This window comes from Palaemon carinicauda, chromosome 6, assembly GCF_036898095.1.
Source record: "Palaemon carinicauda isolate YSFRI2023 chromosome 6, ASM3689809v2, whole genome shotgun sequence".
NCBI lineage: Eukaryota > Metazoa > Arthropoda > Malacostraca > Decapoda > Palaemonidae > Palaemon > Palaemon carinicauda.
Genome location: NC_090730.1, coordinates 162,489,059 through 162,510,408, shown reverse-complemented (window position 1 = coordinate 162,510,408; position 21,350 = coordinate 162,489,059). Strand labels below are relative to the sequence as shown.

At 46.3% G+C, this 21,350-nt stretch overlaps 1 protein-coding gene across 1 annotated transcript in view; it reads left to right on the top strand.

Moving 5' to 3' along the window:
* LOC137642772 (putative inorganic phosphate cotransporter) overlaps positions 1 to 21,350 on the top strand; it is a 67,201-nt gene that overhangs the window by 9,631 nt on the left and 36,220 nt on the right. Inside the window, exons 4-7 of the mRNA XM_068375618.1 lie at positions 3,098 to 3,331; positions 11,783 to 11,870; positions 12,017 to 12,237; positions 20,319 to 20,468. Of these exons, the coding sequence (XP_068231719.1) occupies positions 3,098 to 3,331; positions 11,783 to 11,870; positions 12,017 to 12,237; positions 20,319 to 20,468 (693 nt within the window). The remainder of the gene's footprint in view (positions 1 to 3,097; positions 3,332 to 11,782; positions 11,871 to 12,016; positions 12,238 to 20,318; positions 20,469 to 21,350) is intronic.

The following is a 21,350-nucleotide window of genomic DNA, read 5'->3' as shown; positions in this document are numbered from 1 at the left end:
CCCTTCACAAGAATGTTTGCAGCAGACTTTGGGCCCTGTGGGGTCAGCCAACCATAGATCTGTTCGCTACCTCGATAACCTAGAGGCTCCCGTTGTATTGTTCTCCGATTCCAGACCCAGCAGCAGTTCACGTGGATGCTTTTCTGCTGGATTGGTCCCATCTCGACCTGTATGCATTCCCGCCGTTCAAGATTGTCAACAGGGTACTTCAGAAGTTCGCCTCTCGCAAAGGGACACGGCTGACGTTGGTTGGCTCCGCTCTGGCCCGCGAGAGAATGGTTCATAGAGGTACTGCAATGGCTGGTCGACATTTCCAGGACTCTTCCTCTAGGAGTGGACCTTCTACGTCTACCTCACGTAAAGAAGGTACATCCAAACCTCCACGCTCTTCGTCTGACTGCCTTCAGACTTTCGAAAGACTCTCAAGAGCTAGGGGCTTTTCGAAGGAGGCAGCCAGAGCGATTGCCAGAGCAAGGAGGACATCCACTCTCAGAGTCTATCAGTCTAAAGGGGAAGTCTTCCGAAGCTGGTACAAGGCCAATGCAGTTTCCTCATCCAGTACCACTATAACCCAGATTGCTGACTTCCTGTTACATCTAAGGAACGTAAGATCCCTTTCAGCTCCTACGATTAAGGGTTACAGAAGTATGTTGGCAGCGGTTTTCCGCCACAGAGGCTTGGATCTTTCCACCAACAAAGATCTACAGGACCTCCTTAGGTCTTTTGAGACCTCAAAGGAACGTCGGTTGTCCACTCCAGGCTGGAATCTAGACGTGGTCCTAAGGTTCCTTATGTCATCAAGATTTGAACCTCTCCAATCAGCCTCTTTTAAGGACCTCACATTAAATGCTTGACAACAGCTAAAAGAGTAAGTGAGATCCACGCCTTCAGCAGGAACATAGTTTTCACATCTGAAACGGCTACATGTTCCTTGCAGCTCGGTTTTTGCTAAAACGAGCTTCCTTCACGTCCTTGGCCTAAGTCGTTCGAGATCCCAAGCCTGTCCAACTTGGTGGGGGACGAACTGGAGAGAGTACTTTGCCCAGTTAGAGCTCTTAGGTACTATCTAAAAAGGTCATAACCTTTACGAGGACAATCAGAAGCCTTATGGTGTGCTATCAAGAAGCCTTCTCTTCCAAGGTCTAAGAACTCAGTTTCTTACCTATTCAGGCTCCTGATTAGGGAAGCACATTCTCATCTGAAGGAAGAAGACCTTGCTTTGCTGAAGGTAAGGACACATGAAGTGAGAGCTGTGGCTACTTCAGTGGCCCTCAAACAGAACCGTTCTCTGCAGAGTGTTATGGATGCAACCTATTGGAGAAGCAAGTCAGTGTTCGCATCATTCTATCTCAAAGATGTCCAGTCTCTTTACGAGAACTGCTACACCCTGGGACCATTCGTAGCAACGAATGCAGTAGTAGGCGGGGGCTCAGCCACTACATTCCCATAATCCCATAACCTTTTTAACCTTTCTCTTGAATACTTTTTATGGGTTGTACGGTCGGCTAAGAAGCCTTCCACATCCTTGTTGATTTGGCGGGTGGTCAATTCTTTCTTGAGAAGCGCCGAGGTTAAAGGTTGTGATGAGGTCCTTTAGTATGGGTTGCAGCCCTTTATACTTCAGCACCTAAGAGTCGTTCAGCATCCTAAGAGGACCGCTACGCTCAGTAAGGAAGACGTACTTAATAAAGGCAGAGTAATGGTTCAAGTCGTCTTCCTTACCAGGTACTTATTTATTTTATGTTATTTTTGAATAACTAATAAAATAAAATACGGGATACTTAGCTTCTTTGTTAACATGTATGCTGGTCTCCACCCACCACCCTGGGTGTGAATCAGCTACATGATTATCGGGTAAGATTAATATTGAAAAATGTTATTTTCATTAGTAAAATAAATTTTTGAATATACTTACCCGATAATCATGATTTAATTGACCCACCCTTCCTCCCCATAGAGAACCAGTGGACCGAGGAAAAAATTGAGGTGGTGTTGACAAGAAGTACTGGAGTACCTGACCACAGATGGCGCTGTGGTGTTCACCCCCACCTGTATAGCGATCGCTGGCGTATCCCGACCGTAGATTTCTGTCGGCAACAGAGTTGACAGCTACATGATTATCGGGTAAGTATATTCAAAAATTTATTTTACTAATGAAAATAACATATTTAGTTATCATTTTATATAACCATGTAAGGATTGGTACCTTTTAAACTAATTGCTCCTCTCCCAGTGCGAAGATTATGAATTTGAAATGGATTTTTTATGTATGGTCAAGTGGTAATTTACTGCCTTTGAAATAAGACATGTCAATGTACTCAACAAAAATGTATTTGCACCAAGTTTGAACGTCTGACGTTTCACTGATTCGATTATTTAATCAGGAAGAGCATACCGCAATTTCTATATAGCTGGCATAAAACTTTGATAATGTTATGTAGTGTTGAGCCATACTAAATAAAAGGCAAGACTTTAAGAATTACCTGCGTGCATGGTAATGTATGATGAATAGTGTTGTCATATTAAATCTGAATTCAAAGGAGGGTTTATATTATGACAAAAATATTAAGCACTATGCTCTTTGTAGTAATTTAATGATGGCACCAGATCAAAGATCAGGAATTTAAGATTACCTATAAGTTTTTATCTAATAATTTGAGATGAAAGTCAATTGCTGATGACTAGACAGAATACTGTGTTAAAAACATAGTACAGTACATACTGAGATTGCTTTTTAGTAAGTACTCTGTAGTGATGGTGATCCTGTAATTCCATTCACATATTTCTAAACTGGTGGCAAATGGCTATGCATATCAGTAAAAGTTACAACAAAAGATCACAAAAATAAATCATAGACTATACTGTATTTAATTCTAGTGTCTTGGGTTGGGAGTAGTAAATTCTTCATGTCTGTCATTAAAAGCAACCAAAAATATTTATGCTCTTAATTTCTATGCAGTCATGCTTAATGTGATGATTTTAATTCTCTTTCTATGACAATGATATTATTATACATATTTGACTAATTGAGAACAAAAATCATGTGTACTCTATTGCATACTTTTTCTTGTTATTCATCTCTGTATTTTTTCCTCAGACTGGTGAGTTTGACTGGGATGAAAAGACTCAGGGAATGATTCTAGGCTGCTTTTTCTATGGTTATATGTTAACCAATTACATAGGGGGAAGACTAGCAGAAAGGTTTGGCGGGCGATTAGTCTACGGACTCGGAGTTACCCTAACTGGGATCTTGACATTGCTCTCCCCATTAGCAGCTAAACACTCCACCGGTGCTTTTATGATTATTAGAGTGTTGGAAGGAATGACAGAGGTATGATATTATAGTACTTGTACATACTTAATCTACATATATTACTTTGTTCCGTAACCGAAATACAAACCACGCTATTTAATTGGGGTATTACTTTCGGCGTAGCTGAAATGACGAGCCATTAGATTTTTAATGAGAGTTTACTACCCCCTCGCTAGTTAGCTAGCTACCCCTCCCCCCCTCACACACCGGTGAGTAGCTCACTTTGCTTTTGGCTCGGGTGATGAAGAGACGTGTCTGCTCCCACCCTCGCTTATTGACAGCCTTAATCATTTTTGCTTTTTCTTTGCAGTGTGTGCTTGGAAGTTGGCCTCTACCATTATGCGGAAGTGCCCCGGATTACCAGACCGCCCTTGTGGTACATATATGTCGGCGGTCGAAACGGACCCTCACACCTTATGTCCGTTCTGCAGGGGCCAACGGTGTGATAGAGACAAAGTGTGTAGTGAGTGTAGGGAGTGGTCTACCTCCCAGCGGGAGAGGTTTTCCCGGCGCCGGAAGAAGAAGTCCAAAAGGGATCGTTCTCCTTCAATGGTTTCCTTGAAGAAAGAAAATTCCAAGGACTCTTCTTCCGTAGCCCGAACCTCCTCCGAAGCTCCTGCTTGAGCGGTCTCTTCCGAGAGGCCGTCGAGTGGTAGCGTAGGCCGTTCTTTTGTTGACAGACCTTGGGGTTTGGGAGAGAGAGTTGCCTACCTTAGCGAGGCAGCTCCTCCTCCTCCCGCGGGGGGAGGATTTATCTTTTACCACTGTTGCTAATGATGATTTGTTGCAGTTTTGGGCTACCTTGGGGCTTAAGGGCTCGCCCTCCAGGGAAGCCTTGTTTGACTTAACCCAGTTGGCGGCTGCTGTCAAACAGTCGCCGGCGGTAGCAGAGGTTGACCCTCTGTCTATCGTCGACGTTGTTGTGGCAGGGGCCTCCAACGAGTTAGGTCAAACCCCTGCCTTGATTCCCGATGCAGCTGAAGGCTTAGTTCCTCCCTCCGAACATCCTTCGAGGGAGGAGCTAAGTCCTACGGTCTCTCCTGCAGGTGATTCTTCCCCCTCGGGGGAGTTCACTGACAGAGACTCCTCTTCGGAGGACTGACGATGGTCTGCCTGCCGCCCCCAGAGGACATATCCGTCAGAAGGCTCGCCCTCCTCTTCACCGTAGAGGCCTTCCTTCTCCTCACAGGGGAGTTAGGAGGCGCCTCTTTGGCTCTTCTCCGTCACAGTCCCCCGCAGAGGATCCTCCTCGCTGTGCACCGACCATTGCAGTTGCCTCCTTGGACCTGTCTGCTGATCGTTCTCCTTCGCCTGCCAGACCTTCGGACCTGCCGTCTCTGTTCCTGGCTGCTGACGTGCTTTGGGCGCCCATGCATCCCGTTTTCCAACGGGCACCGGCCCCTTCGGGGCAAAAAGGGCTTTCTCACAATGTGAGCAAGTCCCTTAAGCGCCAGGTATCCCCTGCGCTCCAACGTTCTCCAGCGCGCTTGTGCGCAATTGCGCGCAAGCGCTCGCCTGTGGTGAAGTCCTCTCTGCTCGGAACTTCATCCTCGGAGACAACACCCCAGAGACCTTCTGCAGCTGAGACTACTCGCCATCGCTCACCTGCTCGCTAGCGCTCTCCTGCTCGCCAGCGCTCACCTGCGCGCCAGCGCTCTCCTGTTCGCCAGCGGTCTTCACGCCAGCGTACAACTGCACGCCCTCATCTTGATGCGCGCCCCGAGCGCCCACAATCTTCTGCGCGCCCACGATCTCCTGCTCGCCAGCGCTCTTCACCTGCGCGCCATCGTTCGCCTGCACGCCATCGTTCGCCTGTGCGCCCACGATCTCCGGATCTGGGCACAAGAAGGAAGAACCGAGTTTCTCCTTCTCTTCAGCGTTCGCCTACGCGCCATAGGACCCCGCCAGCTCGTCAGCCATCGCCTACGCGCCATCGCACACAGACACCAGATCCTGCTGTGTGCCCTCCTGCACGCCCACGCGCTAGGGGTAACACCCCTGCGCGTGGGCACTCGCCTAGAGCTCGCCGAGATCCTGCGCGCCCATGCGCTCGCGAACAATCTCCATCGCGCGTGCAAACGCTTGCACTCCCGCCTGCGCTTCCTGCCTCTTCAGATCGCGCAACTGCACGCGCGCTCCATCGCCTGCGCGCCATCGCTCGCCAACGCGCCCTCTCTGAGATCTCCTACACGCCCGCGCGCACCCTCACCTGTGCGCAGTCGCTCGCCTACATGCCCTACGCGCCATCGTTCGCCTGCTCGCCATCATCCCCACGCACACGCGCCCGCACGAGCGCGCGCAACCGATCACCCGAGCGCGCGCGACCGATCACCCGAGCGCGATACTAGTAGGGTACTATCGCACGAACGCCAGCGGGTTTCTCATCGGGAGGCACAACGTGAGCTACCGCGCGAGCCTACAGGAACGAGAGCAGCCAGGTCATCCTCACGTTCCCCCCCCCCCCCCCCCGCAAGCACAGACTAGCGCGCTCGCAGGAGGGAGGGAAATCACCAGATGGGTCCAGGAACCAACCTTCCTCTTCTTCCTTCCTTCCAGGCAGGTCCAGCAGTTGTGTCTACTCCAAAGAATCGCCCAATCCCCTTCCCTTCAGAGGGAGTCTCTGACAGCGCTAATGTCAGTAAGCAGCCATGGTTTGGATCCCTCATCAGAGCTGTCGTGCAGGCTGTCAAACCTGCCTTCGCTGAGATGGGTCTCAAAACTATGGTGGCTCCGACCCCACTGAAGAGAAAGAGAGGAGTAGAAACTGTGGTAACTTCTCCGAGGGTCAAGCTGGCTCCTCGGACATCCTTGAGGAAGGCTCCCTCTCCCCCCCCAGACGTTTTCTCCCTCTCCCATGGACGAGCATTTTCCGTCCTCAGGGGAATCTTACGAGGTGAGGCGTTCTCCCATCGCACCAATGGGAGAAACCCCACCTCACGCTGGAGAATCTTCCCACGTTGGAGCAGAGAAGAGCCCTCAGACGTCGTTGTTGGAGTCCTGTATTCCTCCCAGTAGGGAACCCAAGGATTCCAAGACAGTCCTCAAGTCATCCTCAAGGATCCGTCCAGAAACTACAAGACCCGCGGAGAACGTCCACGTGTCCCCCCAAGAAGAGCCTTTGGGGACGGGAGACTTCGCTGCCAGTTCTCCAGGAGGGGAGCCACAAGAGTCAGACCATGCCTTCTGGCAAGTCCTGACCCTGATGAGGCATCTCAACAGGATTCCCAATCCTGAGATTCCTCCTCGCGAGGGCAACGACACGGTCCTGGACCGAGTCTTTGGCACTCAGAAACCCGCTAAGGCCAGTGCAGCTTTGCCCTGGTCCCAAGGGGTGAAGAGTGCCAGGGATAAGGTCAAGGGCCAGCTCTCTGTGCTCGCCTCCTCCAGTGGCAACAAACTCCTCCCGCCTCCTCGCGTCCAACAGAGGAGGTACTTCGAGATCACGGGGGAGGCTTGTTTAGCTCTTCCCCTGCACCACTCAGTGGAAGAGCTTACCAAGGGAGTCCCTTTTGAGAGACTCTGGCCGGCAAGTGACCTTCTCGGCGACAGAGATCATAAGCCAGGAGAAGGTTGCGAAGTGTGCCATGCAGGCTACTTCGTGGCTTGACATCTGGCTGGGATCTCTTGGTATCCTGTTGCGATCCGAAGATTTGTCTAAGGAAAGCACCAGGAAGACCCTGGAGACCTTCCTCCTTTCGGGCACCCGCACCATTGAGTTTCTGGCCCACCAAGTCTCAAACTTGTGGGCCAACTCAATCCTGAAACGTCGTGATGCGGTGGCAGAGAGGTTCCACGCGAAGGTCCCAGCCGTCGAGGTCAGCAGGCTCAGACATTCTTCCCTTCTAGGGAAGAACCTGTTCGAGCCTAAAGACTTGGAACAGGCAGCCGAGAGGTGGAGGAAGTCCAACCAGGACTCCCTCTTTCATAGGGCTCTTACATCGAAGCCCTATAAACCTCCGGCACCTCAACAACCTCGCCCGTCCAAGACAACGAAACCGGCTGTGGCAGCGAAGGCAACAGTGTCGAAGCCCTTTCCTGTCGAAGACAGGAAAAACAAAAAGTCCTCCAGGGGAGGAAAGAATCCTAGGGGGAGCGGCCGAGGCCACAAACGCTAGGATTGGCAGTCCCCCTGCATGTCCACCAGTGGGGGGATGCCTTCAAAGGTGCGCAGACAGGCGGCAGCAACTCAGGGCCGATTCCTGGACGATTTCCATAATCAGTCAGGGATATCGCGTCCCGTTCATAACATCTCTACCTCCCCTGATAGCGGATCCAGTGTCGTTGAGCTCCTTTGCCATGGGATCGGCAAGGGGCCAAGCCCTACGGGCAGAAGTCCAGACCATGTTAAAGAAGGGCGCTCTCCAGGAGGTCGTCAACGGTTCCCCAGGCTTCTTCAGTCGACTCTTTCTTGTAAAGAAGGTGTCTGGAGGCTGGAGACCAGTCATCGACCTCTCAGCCCTGAACAGGTTTGTCAAACAAACCCCGTTCAGCATGGAGACGGCGGACACAGTCAGACTTGCGGTGAGACCACAAGAATTCATATGTACACTGGACCTGAAGGATGCATACTTCCAGATCCCAGTCCATCCGTCTTCAAGGAAGTACTTAAGATTCAGCCTAGACAACAAGATCTACCAGTTCAAGGTGCTGTGTTTCGGTCTCTCCACAGCACCTCAGGTATTCACCAGGGTGTTCACACTGATTTCTTCGTGGGCACACAGGATCGGCATCTGTCTCCTCCGCTATCTGGACAACTGGCTGATCCTGGCAGACTCGGAGTCAACCCTTCTTCGACACCGAGACAAGCTTTTGGGACTTTGCCAAGATCTAGGGATCATGGTAAATCTCGAGAAGTCTTCCCTGCTTCCAACTCAACGACTGGTATATCTAGGCATGATCTTGGACACCAATCTCCACAAAGCCTTCCCATCGGACGACAGGATAGCAAGGCTGAGGAGGGTCGCAGTTCCTTTCCTCAGACGAGAAGAACTCCCAGGCCAATCGTGGTTACGTCTCCTCGGTCACCTTTCTTCTCTGGCCCGTCTAGTTCCAAATGGTCGCCTCAGGATGAGATCCCTGCAATGGCAACTCTAAGTCCCGGTGGAATCAAGGACACGATTCCCCGGACATCTTGGTCCCAATGGGTCCAGCGCAACGGACGGATCTTCAGTGGTGGTTGACAAAGGAAAACCTACGAAAGGGAGTGGATCTTCTCCTCCCCCCGGATTTGATGCTGTTTTCGGACGCCTCAAAAAAAGGGTGGGGGCCCACGTTCTGAACCACAGGACCTCAGGCCTATGGTCAGAATTAGAAAAGTGCCTCCACATAAACCTGCTAGAAATGGAGGCCGTGTATCTGGCACTTCAGCAGTTCCAACAAAACCTGGCGGGTCACTCCGTTGTGGTGATGAGCGACAACACCACGTTAGTGGCTTACATCAACAAGCAAGGAGGTACCTTTTTACAGCAGCTATCCCATCTTGCAGTAGAGATACTGAGATGGACCGAAGTCCACTCGATTCCACTATCGACTCGCTTCATTCCAGGCAAGAGGAATGTGCTCGCCGACAGTCTGAGCAGGGCATCTCAGATAGTGAGTACCGAGTGGTCTTTGGATCGTCTAGTAGCCAACAAAGTCCTGACTTTGTGGGGTTCCCTGATGGTGGATCTGTTTGCGACAGCCTTGAATTTCAAGCTCCCGCTGTACTGCTCCCCAGTCCCGGCCCCAAGGCACTCTGGCAAGATGCCTTTCAGCAACGGTGGGACAACATCGACGTCTACACCTTTTCCCCGTTCTGTCTGATGAGAAGGGTACTCAACAACACCAGAATATCGGTCAACCTTTCAATGACCTTAATAGCTCCGCTATGGCATCACGCAGAGTGGTTCCCGGACCTTCTGCGGCTCCTGACGGAACTCCCGAAAGAATTTCCTCCTCGACACGAGCTACTCAGACAACCACATGCCATCATCTTCCACAAAGCCGTAGCATCGCTACGATTTCACGCCTGGAGACTATCCAGCGTCTCCTCACAGAGAGTGGCTTTTCGCAACAAGTTGCGGAAAGGATGTCTCGACACCTGCGAAAGTCATCTGCAGATGTCTACCAGGCAAAGTGAAGAGTCTTCTGTGGTTGGTGTCGTGGAAGGGGTATCTCTCCACTCGATGCCACTATTCCAGCAATAGTGGAGTTTCTCGTGTATTTGCTGGAAGAAAGGCGCCTTTCTGTCTCGGCAGTGAAAGGCTATCACTCAGCCTTAAGTCTTGCCTTCAGGCTCAAAGGAATGGACATTTCCTCTTCTCTGGAACTTTCTCTACTCATACGGAGTTATGAAATTACCTGCCCCCAGTCGGAAGTGAGACCTCCTCCATGGAACGTGGTTCGAGTCCTCAGGTCTCTTAAGAGACCTCCTTTCGAACCATTACGCCAGGCTTCTGATCGCCACCTGACTTGGAAAACGGTGTTCCTGCTTGCTCTGGCCACGGCCAAGCGAGTCAGCGAACTTCATGGTCTCTCGTATGACATCGCCCATTCAAGGGGATGGGGGGAGGTAACGTTCAGATTCGTCCCTGAGTTTGTAGCTAAGACTCAGAATCCAGGAGTGCCAGACCCCAGGTTCGACTCCTTCAGGATTTCGAGTCTCCGTTCTGTAACAGATGACCCAGACCATCTCCTACTGTGCCCAGTAAGGAGTCTGAGGCTCTATCTTAAGAGAACAGCTGCAATTCGTCCTCGGGTGCAAGCATTGTTCGTGAGCACAGGAAGGACGAAGAGGAGGGTCACTAAGAATACAATCTCAGCTTGGATTCGCAGGGTTATCTACCATTCCTTGAATCCTAACCCTCCTCCGTCACGTCGCCCTAGGGCACATGTCAGGGGCATTGCTACGTCCCTAGCATTCAAGAGAAATTACTCTGTGACGCAGGTTCTACAAGGAGGGGTTTGGAAGGGTCAAACGACCTTCACAGCCCACTACCTGCAAGTCGTGACCCACAGGAGGCTCGATACGTTCTCTATCGGCCCTGTGGTGGCTGCACAACAGCTGGTTTAAACATCAGGCTCCTTAATGGACAAGTAGCAGAAGGTTGAGGGCATTGTTACCCGGTTTTAGTCTGCATGAATGAAAAGGTATGCCTGGCCCTTATTCTTTTCTTCATTCTCCCCTCTCTTGGAGAAAGCAGCATCCTGGGTTCTCTGCACAGCTGACCTCAAACCACTGCAGGTAAACCATGTTTCCTTGTGTTCCTAGTATTAAGTTAATACTGTCACGTCCCCATACCCTTACGAGGTGGTATTGGGATCATCCTAACCTAGATTTCCATCTAAAGGACTCCAGGTCAACTTCCTAGGACGAGTCACACTTCACTCCTTCACACACTAGCTTACGTAGGCCGTGGTCCTTGCAGAGCAAGGCACTTGCGAGGTGCAGGGACTCCTTATCTCGAGTTCTAACACACTCAGATACTGAGTCCCCGGGCAAAAGCCAAAGCCAGTACGGCTGGGACTTACCACCCTACCTAAGGGTTAAGTCACCCTAATTAAATAGCGTTGTTTGTATTTCGGTTATGGAACAAATGACAAATTCGTAGATAATTTGTATTTTTCCTAACCATACAAACCTTAGCTATTTAATCAAACTTGCCCGCCAGCCCTGTCCCCCAGGAAGTCCTACCTCTAAGCAAAGTGAGCTAGTCACAGGTGTGTGAGGGGGGGAGGGGTAGCTAGCTACCCCTCCCCTACCTCCTCGCTAACTAGCGGTGGGGTAGTAAACCCTCATTAAAAATCTAATGGCTCGTCATTTCAGTTACGCCGAAAGTAATACCCTATTTAAATAGCTGAGGTTTGTATAGTTAGGAAAAATACAAATTATCTACGAATTTGTCATATTATGTGTTTTTGTATTAAGTTTCAGTGATAGAATTTGATTTTGTAGCTAAAATGTCAAAAACTCATACAGTACATTTTACGGATTATCTACGCACAGTAGCTTTCAATTAAAAAGGTTATGTACAACATTATGATTTTATGAAATTTCCTTGAATCAATTTACTGTAAGTCACAATCATTTGACTTGATTGCTATTTAGATTAAACGCTAAGCCAATGTTCATAGTTTGATGAAAAAGCTTCTGTTTACTTTCAAATTTTATTACAAAGAGATCTGATACCTCATTTTGGGAGCTTAAGGACTTTTTTTTTTAGTTGTAGCAAACTTTAGAAGTACTGAATTTAGTGATTAATGAAAAATGCTCAGCTCTAGTATTCATTTTGGAACTCTGTTATCTGATATGTAATATAGGCATTTGTAAAACATATTTGTTCTGGAGAATGGTTTACACAATTGCATATGGAATAAAAGGGATATAATTGAACGCATCTTCTTTGCTCATGCAAAAATATGTTGAATGAACAGTGCAGTACTTTACATTAAGGAGTGTCATTTTGATAAATGTTATATTTTGATTTCCAGGGTGTTACATTTCCAGCTATGAATGTGATGGTATCATTTTGGATTCCTCCTCAAGAAAGGGCACGTTCATTGGCTCGAATCTGTGGAGGTTAGTGAGAGTCGTATTGATTTGAGTAAGATTTAATTTTCCTCATTGTTATTATTATGAGACTTCAATTATGTAATATACAGTATATGAATATTATGATTTGTCATTTGTTTCATGGTTTTAATTCTTATGCTATCAATTTTTAGGTTGTCAATTTGGAACTGTTGTTACATTATCAGTAAGTGGATGGCTATCACAGTCAGTTTGGGGCTGGCCTGCTGTGTTTTATGTGTCGGGAAGCCTCGCCTTAGTTTGGGGCTGGTTTTGGTTTAAAAATGTCTACGATTCACCTGACCAACACCCAACTATATCTACAGCAGAAAAATTGTTCATAAAGCAAGGCATTGGGGATCATAGAAATAGCAAAGTAAGTACTTCACTGCATAATTTGTTTTTTCATTTCTTGAATTTCTCTCTGATAAATGTCGCTTTAGAATTATTGAATGCTGCATTCCTGAATTAAGTAAGATTGATGTCATTTACATGGTGTGTAAAACTGAAATTCCATACTGGATAAAGTAAAAAGCTAGTACTGTGATTTGAGCTCAACACTGTCATTCCGCCACTGCCTTCTACCAGCGCTAGATCTCATACGAGACTGGCACGGGCACTTCGGGTTACGATATTAGCAGCCACCATTCTCCCTCTCCTGTCTTGGGACATTTCCAAGATGCTTCAGAGAAACTTTTGCTTACAGACAAGTTCTGTACTGAAATATCTCCCACATCCTCCCAGACAAAGGGGAAGGAGGAATGAAATGTACTGTATACAACCTTTTTTCGTATTGACCTAGCATTTAGACACCATATCCATATGGAAATAGGTTCTTCCACGAACTCCTACCCATCTCCTGGTAGGGACCTAGCCAGCACCTTTAACATTTTCCTGCATAAGTTGTTAGGAGGTTGATGGGAACTATTGCTTTTGCTCTTCTCCAAGATGAAAGTGCATTGACATTAACCAGTTCAGTAAACCACCCATATTAGTTCTAGGGAATTCCTCCCTCCCATAATGAGTTTCCTATTAAAGGTTAAATGTTTGTTATGTGTAGGAACAAATCAAAAAATTTTTACTCTTTATATTTTTCCTAACTATACAATTCTTAGAACCTTACATTACACCACCCATCTCAACCACCCCGCAAGTCCTATGCCAGATGCCACTACCACCTTGTTAAAAGTTTAAATTGGCGTTCCAGCTTCGCTGAAATCGTACTTCTATGAAAGGTCTTAGGTTTGTATGGTTAGGAAAAATACAAATTTATCAAAAGACTTGTAACATTAAGAACAATCTCTTTCTCGTCTCATCGTGAGACAATAAAAGAGCATATGCTTCAACCTTTGAGGGGGTCAAGGTACCAGCTAGAACTTGAGCTCACAAAGTCAGGGGTATTGATCTTACTTCAGATGCTGAAAGAAGGCATTTGGGACTAAGACAACCTTCATAGCCTTTTATTGTAGGAAGTATGCCCACAAGTCCTTTAAGACTTTTATTCTTGGCCAGGTGGTGGGAGCTCTAGAAGCTAGATAGCCAGCCAAGCTCCTATCCAAGATAAGATATATATTATCGATTGTAATGTGTTGAATGTGAGTGTAGGAAAGGTAGAATGACTGGCTCTTCTACTTCTTTCCCTTTTTTCACTTGAGGATGAAATAGTCATGCTGTTATAGGCTGGATAGGAAATTGATGCTAGTAAACTACATTTCTGAGCATCCTTTTTATGTGTGACTGGATCTATAAGTAGTAATTCTCACACCACCCTCCCCTCATGAGTCGGAGAATGGTGGAATGAATACCTTAACCATTGGCCATTTTGCACCAGGTATTTAATTTCAAACTACGTCTCGCCTTCAGGTGAGATGGTTTCCTTCATCAACCAAGTATTATGTACATAACCAAGTACTTGCCAGGTACTATCAGCCTACTCATCCCTATGATGGGCTGATAGGAGGTTGCTGGGGTGATATCCCTCACTTCTGTATTAGATTTGGGACTGGCCTATTCTAGGGAAGAAAAAGAACCAACCTCTTTGGTATAGGGTGACTTCCTATCCATCAACATGTGAGAGTCCCTATTTTAAAGGATGCATGGTTTGTACACGTGTAGGAACAAATAACAGATTTTAAAAGGAATTTGTATTTTTCCAAGATATAGAAGCCTGAATCCTTTGAAGTTAAACTTCGTACTTCAACCACCCCTCTCAGTCCTGAGCCGAAGGTCAAAAGAGAAGAGTTTTTAAAGATAGCCTGCTTTCAGTTCCAGTTTCATCTCAAGAGATGCTCTTCAGAATGTCAACTGGGCAAGGTCAACCTTCCCAGTAAGCAGCTTAAACTCACGGGCCGAGGTAGATCCCAATCTACTATCCTTGCATATGTAAGGTTAGCTTGTTACCACTGTACTAAGTAGAAGAATAACTTGTGTTCACCACTTTTCGCTAACTATATGGTTAACAATTTCAATGGCCGCCTTATTTCAAAGGACTCAGGTTTGTACAGATAGGATAAATGCAAATTACTTTTAAAATTTGTCATGTTTTTTCTTTGGTAAAGTTCAGACATTTTAGCAAACATTTTGAGAAGGAAAGTTCCTAAAAAGACCAATAAGCTTCCTAGAAAAGTTCAAGCGTGTCTTCATAGTTTTTTAAAAACAGTTTTATCCTGTGTTAGCAGCCTCCTAATGAGCCAATGAGTTTGGACACTTTAACAAGGTCATTCATGGAGGAAGCTAGCGTTCCATACATCTGATATGCACTTGATTTTGTCACAAACACTCAAACATCTAGGAACGAAGACTGTTTTACTGAACTTTTCACCCTTTTTTCACTCCAGGCCCATGCCATTAATAATAGATATATGCTATTTTGCCCAATCAATGATAGACCTACATGAAAAATTGTATTTGTTTTTAAAGAATTATATATATCCCACCATCAGTTGATATGACTGTTCCTACATGAAAAATAATCCTTATTTTATTCATATACACTTCTCTGTTATATGTATGTAATATACTTCAAAATCCTGACAGTGTAAAAGGCTTGTATAGCATTTATACATTTTCTAATGAATATTCTAGCAAACATAAAGTTACAATTTTTTTCGCAAGTTACAAATGATGTTTTCCCTCGCCCAGAAATAGATTTTTCCTTCGTCAAAATCCATTTTTTAGTGTTTTACACCATGCTTTATGACATAGTATAATGATAAGGTTTCCGTTGAGCCTAGCCGTTTATCTCATAGAGATCCTGGCCTTCAGCCACCCAAGCGTTCTGTTGTGCGTCCAGTTGACGTTGGTGTAGCCATCTCACGTCAAACGGTTGGGTTAGTACCACACTCGATGCGGTCTCGTGTGGATTTTCAGCCGCATGTGGACGTTAGGCAACTCGCTGATGCGCCTGGTGACGTTCAGGACGTTCGCCAACCATCAGAGTTGACTTGTTTTGACGCGGTGCGTCAACCTCCGCAACCTAGAGTTGTTTTGACTGCACAACCTAGGCGGTCTAAGCAGTCTCGGGTGGACGCTGTGCGTCCTCACGCACCTGTTGTTGTTGACAGTTCCCAGACTGTCAAGCAGTTTCAGGACGCTGCGTCCTGCTCCGCCACTTATGCACCAGTGCGGGCGGACGCTGCGTGTCAAGCATTGCCAACCCCTTTGCTTGTTTCTCATCAGTTGTCAGATGAGGAACTTTCGGATGAGGACGTTGCTGACCCTCAGCCTGAGGATCATCCTTCAGATATTGATGAGCCTAGAGCAGTTCCGCCATCTATGGACTTTAAAAAAGTCATGCTCATTTTTAAAGAATTGTTTCCTGAACACTTTGTCTCTGTGGCTCCTCGTTCGCCGCCGTCTGAGTTTGTTTTAGGCGTACCTGCTGACATGCCAGCCTTTACAAAACTCGTTCTCTCTCGCTCATCCAAGAGAGCTTTACGGCTGTTAGGCGATTGGTTGGAAACCAAGAGGAGTTTAGGGAAGATGGCCTTTGCCTTCCCCCCATCTAAACTCTCGTCTAGATCGAGCGTCTGGTATGCCACGGGAGAAGTTCTCGGCTTGGGAGTTCCTGCCTCTGCCCAGGGCGACTTCTCAAGTCTTGTAGACTCTCCTCGCCGCCTAGCCATGAGACGCTCGAAGATTAGTTGGTCATCCTCAGACCTTGACCATCTACTTAAAGGCATTTTTAGGGTGTTTGAAGTTTTCAACTTCCTTGACTGGTGTTTGGGAGCCTTGAGTAGGAAAATCTCATCGGCCGATAGAGATGTCTCCTTACTCATTATGTCCTGCATGGATAAGGCCATCCGCGATGGATCCAATGAGCTCTCCTCCTCGTTTACTTCAGGAGTCCTAAAGAAACGAGAGTCTCTGTGCTCTTTTCTGTCAGCAGGAGTGACGCCCTGTCAACGATCTGAGCTACTCTTTGCCCCTTTGTCTAAGTTCTTGTTTCCTGAACTTTTGGTTAAGGACATAGCGTTGTCTCTAGTGCAGAAGGACACCCATGACTTGGTTGCGTCCTCGGCTCGCAAAGGGACCCCTTCGTCTGCCTATTCTGCTAGACCTAGGATAGACACTCCAGCGTCCAGGTTTATTCCGCCCTTTCGTGGCAGAGCCCCCAGCAGGGGAAATACTCGTGCCGAAGGAAAGAGAGGAAAGAGGAAAGGAGCCAAGTCCTCGCGTGGCAGAGTCTGACTGCCCGCAGCTTCAGACAGCAGTAGGTGCCAGACTCAAGAACTTCTGGCGAGCCTGGGAGAAGAGAGGCGCAGATCAACAGTCTGAGAGGTTGCTCAGAGAGGGGTACAAAATCCCATTTGTACGCAAACCTCCTCTAGCGACTTCCCCCATCGATCTCTCTCCCAGGTACCGAGAGGAAGCAAAGAGACAAGCCCTGAAACTAGAAGTGTCTCTTTTGCTAGAGAAGGGAGCGGTGGTCAAAGTCTCAGACCTTCAATCACCGGGGTTTTACAACCGTCTCTTCCTAGTACCGAAGAAGACAGGAGGTTGGAGACCGGTGCTAGACGTCAGTGCTCTGAATGTCTTTGTCTCAAAGACAAAGTTCACCATGGAGACCACGAAGTCAGTCTTAGCAGCGGTCAGAAAGGGAGACTGGATGGTCTCTCTAGACCTAAGAGACGCTTACTTCCACATCCCCATTCACTCAGATTCCCAACCTTTTCTGAGATTTGTGTTCGACAATGTGGTGTACCAGTTTCGGGCCCTGTGCTTTGGCCTAAGTCCTGCTCCTCTCGTGTTTACGAGGCTTATGAGGAATGTGGCAAAATTCCTCCATTTATCGGGTATCCGAGCCTCCCTTTATTTGGACGACTGGCTTCTGAGAGCCTCGTCCAGTCATCGCTGTCTGAAGGATCTCAATTGGACATTGGATCTGACCAAGGAATTGGGACTTTTGGTCAACTTGGAAAAGTCCCAGCTGATCCCATCCCAAACTATACTGTATTTAGGGATGGAGATTTGCAGTCCAGTTTTTCGGGCTTTTCCGTCTGCCCCCAGAATAGATCAAGCCCTGCTCGTAATCCAAAGGATGTTGAAGAGAGAACGTTGCTCAGTCAGGAATTGGATGAGTCTAGTAGGAACTCTATCATCCCTGGAGCAGTTTGTCTCGCTAGGAAGGCTACACCTCCGACCTCTACAATTCCATCTAGCTTTTCACTGGAAAAAGGACAAGACGCTAGAGGCGGTCTCGATCCCGATTTCCGAAACAGTAAAGACTTGCCTGAATTGGTGGAAAGACAATATCAGTCTACGAGAGGGTCTTCCCCTTGCAGTTCAGAAACCAAACCACGTTTTATTCTCAGACGCATCGGATTTGGGTTGGGGTGCGACACTGGACGGTCGGGAATGCTCAGGTCTGTGGACCGCAAGTCAAAGGAGCATGCACATCAATGGCAAGGAGCTTTTGGCAATTCACCTGGCCTTGATGAGCTTCGAGAGTCTCCTTCGAGACAAAGTGGTGGAGATCAACTCGAACAACACCACAGCCTTGGCGTACATTTCCAAACAAGGAGGCACCCACTCCCTGTCACTGTACGAGATCGCAAGGGACCTGCTCATCTGGTCAAGAGATCGAGGCATCTCCCTGGTAACGAGGTTTATCCAGGGCGACTTGAACGTTCTAGCAGATTGCCTCAGTCGGAGAGGTCAGGTAATTCCTACCGAATGGACCCTCCACAAGGATGTGTGCAAGAGGCTTTGGGCGACTTGGGGTCAACCCACCATAGACCTCTTTGCAACCTTGATGACCAAGAGGCTTCCAATCTATTGCTCTCCAGTCCCAGACCCAGCAGCAATACATATAGATGCCTTTCTCCTAGATTGGTCTCACCTAGACCTATACGCATTCCCACCATTCAAGATTGTCAACAAGGTACTGCAGAAATTCGCCTCTCACGAAGGGACAAGGTTGACGTTAGTTGCTCCCCTCTGGCCCGCGAGAGAATGGTTCACCGAGGTACTTCGATGGCTGGTAGACTTTCCATGAAGTCTTCCTCTAAGAGTAGACCTATTACGTCAGCCCCACGTAAAGAAGGCACACCAAAGCCTCCACGCTCTTCGTCTGACTGCCTTCAGACTATCGAAAGACTCTCTAGAGCTAGAGGCTTTTCGAAGGAGGCAGCCAGTGCGATTGCAAGAGCGAGGAGAGCTTCTACCATTAGAGTTTACCAATCGAAGTGGGAAATCTTCCGAGACTGGTGCAAGTCAGTATCTGTATCCTCGTCCAGTACCTCTGTAGCCCAAATCGCTGATTTTCTCTTATACCTGAGAAGAGTTCGCTCCCTTTCAGCTCCCACGATCAAGGGCTACAGGAGCATGTTGGCTTCAGTCTTCCGGCATAGAGGCTTAGATCTTTCCAACAATAAAGATCTACAAGATCTCCTTAAGTCTTTTGAGACCTCTAAGGAACGTCGTTTGGCTACACCTGGATGGAACTTAGACGTGGTCCTAAGATTCCTCATGTCAGACAGGTTTGAGCCTTTACATTCAGCCTCCCTGAAGGATCTCACTCTTAAGACTCTTTTCCTGGTGTGCTTGGCCTCGGCTAAAAGAGTCAGTGAGCTTCATGCCTTCAGCAAGAACATCGGTTTTTCGACAGAAAAAGCCACTTGTTCTCTTCAACTTGGTTTCCTGGCCAAGAATGAACTGCCTTCTCGTCCTTGGCCTAAATCTTTTGATATTCCTAGCTTATCAGAGATCGTAGGCAACGAACTAGAGAGAGTATTATGCCCCGTTAGAGCTCTTAAGTTCTATTTAGCTCGTACTAAGCCTTTACGAGGTAAATCTGAAGCGTTATGGTGTTCGGTTAAGAAACCATCCTTACCTATGTCAAAGAATGCTTTGTCATATTTTATCAGATTTTTAATACGAGAAGCTCATTCCCACTTGAGTGAGGAAGACCGATCTTTGCTTAAGGTTAAGACGCACGAGATTAGAGCTATAGCAACTTCCGTGGCCTTCAAGCAAAATAGATCTCTGCAAAGTATCATGGACGCGACCTTTTGGAGAAGCAAGTCAGTGTTCGCGTCATTTTACTTGAAAGATGTCCAGATTCTTTACGAGGACTGCTACACACTGGGTCCATTCGTAGCAGCGAGTGCAGTAGTGGGTGAGGGTTCAACCACTACACTTCCCTAATTCCATATACTTTTAATCTGTCTCTTGAAATGTTTTTAATATTGTTTTTATGGGTTGTTCGGAAGGCTAAGAAGCCTTTCTCATCCTGGTTGATTTGGCGGGTGGTCAAAGTCATTTCTTGAGAGCGCCCAGATTAGAGGTTTGATGAGGTCCTGTTGTATGGGTTGCAGCCCTTAATACTTCAGCTCCTGGGAGTCTGTCAGCATCCTAAGAGGATCGCTGGGCTCCGTGAGGAAGACAGACTTACAAGGCAGAGTAATCGTCTAAGTCAACTTTCTTACCAGGTACCTATTTATTTTGGTTTTGTTATATTGATAACTGTCAAAATGAAAAAACTCTTAGCTTATACGCTGTAAACATAATTAACTCTGGTCTCTACCCACCTCCTTGGGTGTGAATCAGCTATTATATATTCACTGGCTAAGTTGAATATTTAAAAATGATATTTTAATTATAAAATAAATTTTTGAATATACTTACCCGGTGAATATATAAATTAAATGACCCTCCCTTCCTCCCCAATAGAGACGCAGCGGGACGAGAAGAATTGAAGGTTTTGTTTACATACAAGAGTGGTATCTGGCCGACAGTTGGCGCTGGTGGGCACACCCGCAACCTTCATAGCGATCGCTCGCGAGTTTTTTGAGTGTGTTTTCTGTCGAGCCGCAGAGTTGCAGCTATTATATATTCACCGGGTAAGTATATTCAAAAATTTATTTTATAATTGAAATATCATTTTAAAGAAATTTCTTTTCTATATTTATTATTCCTGATTGACTGCTGTGATCTAATATGTTCTTTGTTCGACAGAGCTTAGATGTCCCTTGGTACTCCATATTGACTTCAACACCATTCCTAATTGTGATAGTTACCCATGTAGGAAATAACTGGGGTTTCTATTGCCTCTTGACTGAACTTCCAACGTATCTTAAGAACATTCAACACTATGATATGAAGCAGGTAAGGTTTTGGGTATGTTTTATCACAAATCCATCAATCATTATTATTTTTTCAGTAAGTTTTGATTACAACGGTTTTGACTTACAATATTTCTTGGATACAATTTAACTCCTATAAAGGAATTATATAATCTTTTCTGTTATTGTTTAATTTTATCATTCTATATTCATGTCCTCGATTGTTTTTTTTAGTATTAGATATGTTTCCATGTCATAAAGCTGTTTGTTTTCCTTTTTCTAGATTATAACTATACTACTGTATTTGCATAAGTGACTGATGCTTATATACAATACTGTATTTAGGTGTGCTCTAACTTACATCTAAACTCTAGTTACAATATGTTAATAGGATCAGTTCTCTCCTTTATAACCTAAGGACCCACTTGATTTTAATTGTTTAATTCCTCTTAATTCATATACAGCAATGCCTCCCTATATTGCCGTTCACCTATCACTCCTGAGTACATAGCGTATTTTATAAATATATCATATGCAAATCTATAATACAGACTTCTGATGGCAGATGAGTTTTATAATTCATCAGATTGAATTATTTTTTTTCTTAAAGATGGTAATTTTTGGGCCTAAAAATGAATAAAGTAAACTAAATTATTCAGAAATGAACATTGAAAAAATAAGTAGATGAAATTATTTGATATGTAACTTCACTTTACCTATACTGAGAGGAGCTGATGACATGAGTGCATGATGATGAGAAAGGTAAGGAGGAAGAGAAATACATCAACACACATGTAGGCTACTTTTCTTCTTGAAGCTATAAAAAAATATCCAGGACTGAATTTTAACACTCATTTAGACATGGTTTCAACAGATCAGCTTGCAATTTATTTTGTTACAATGTGTGTAACTTAGTTTTTATGTA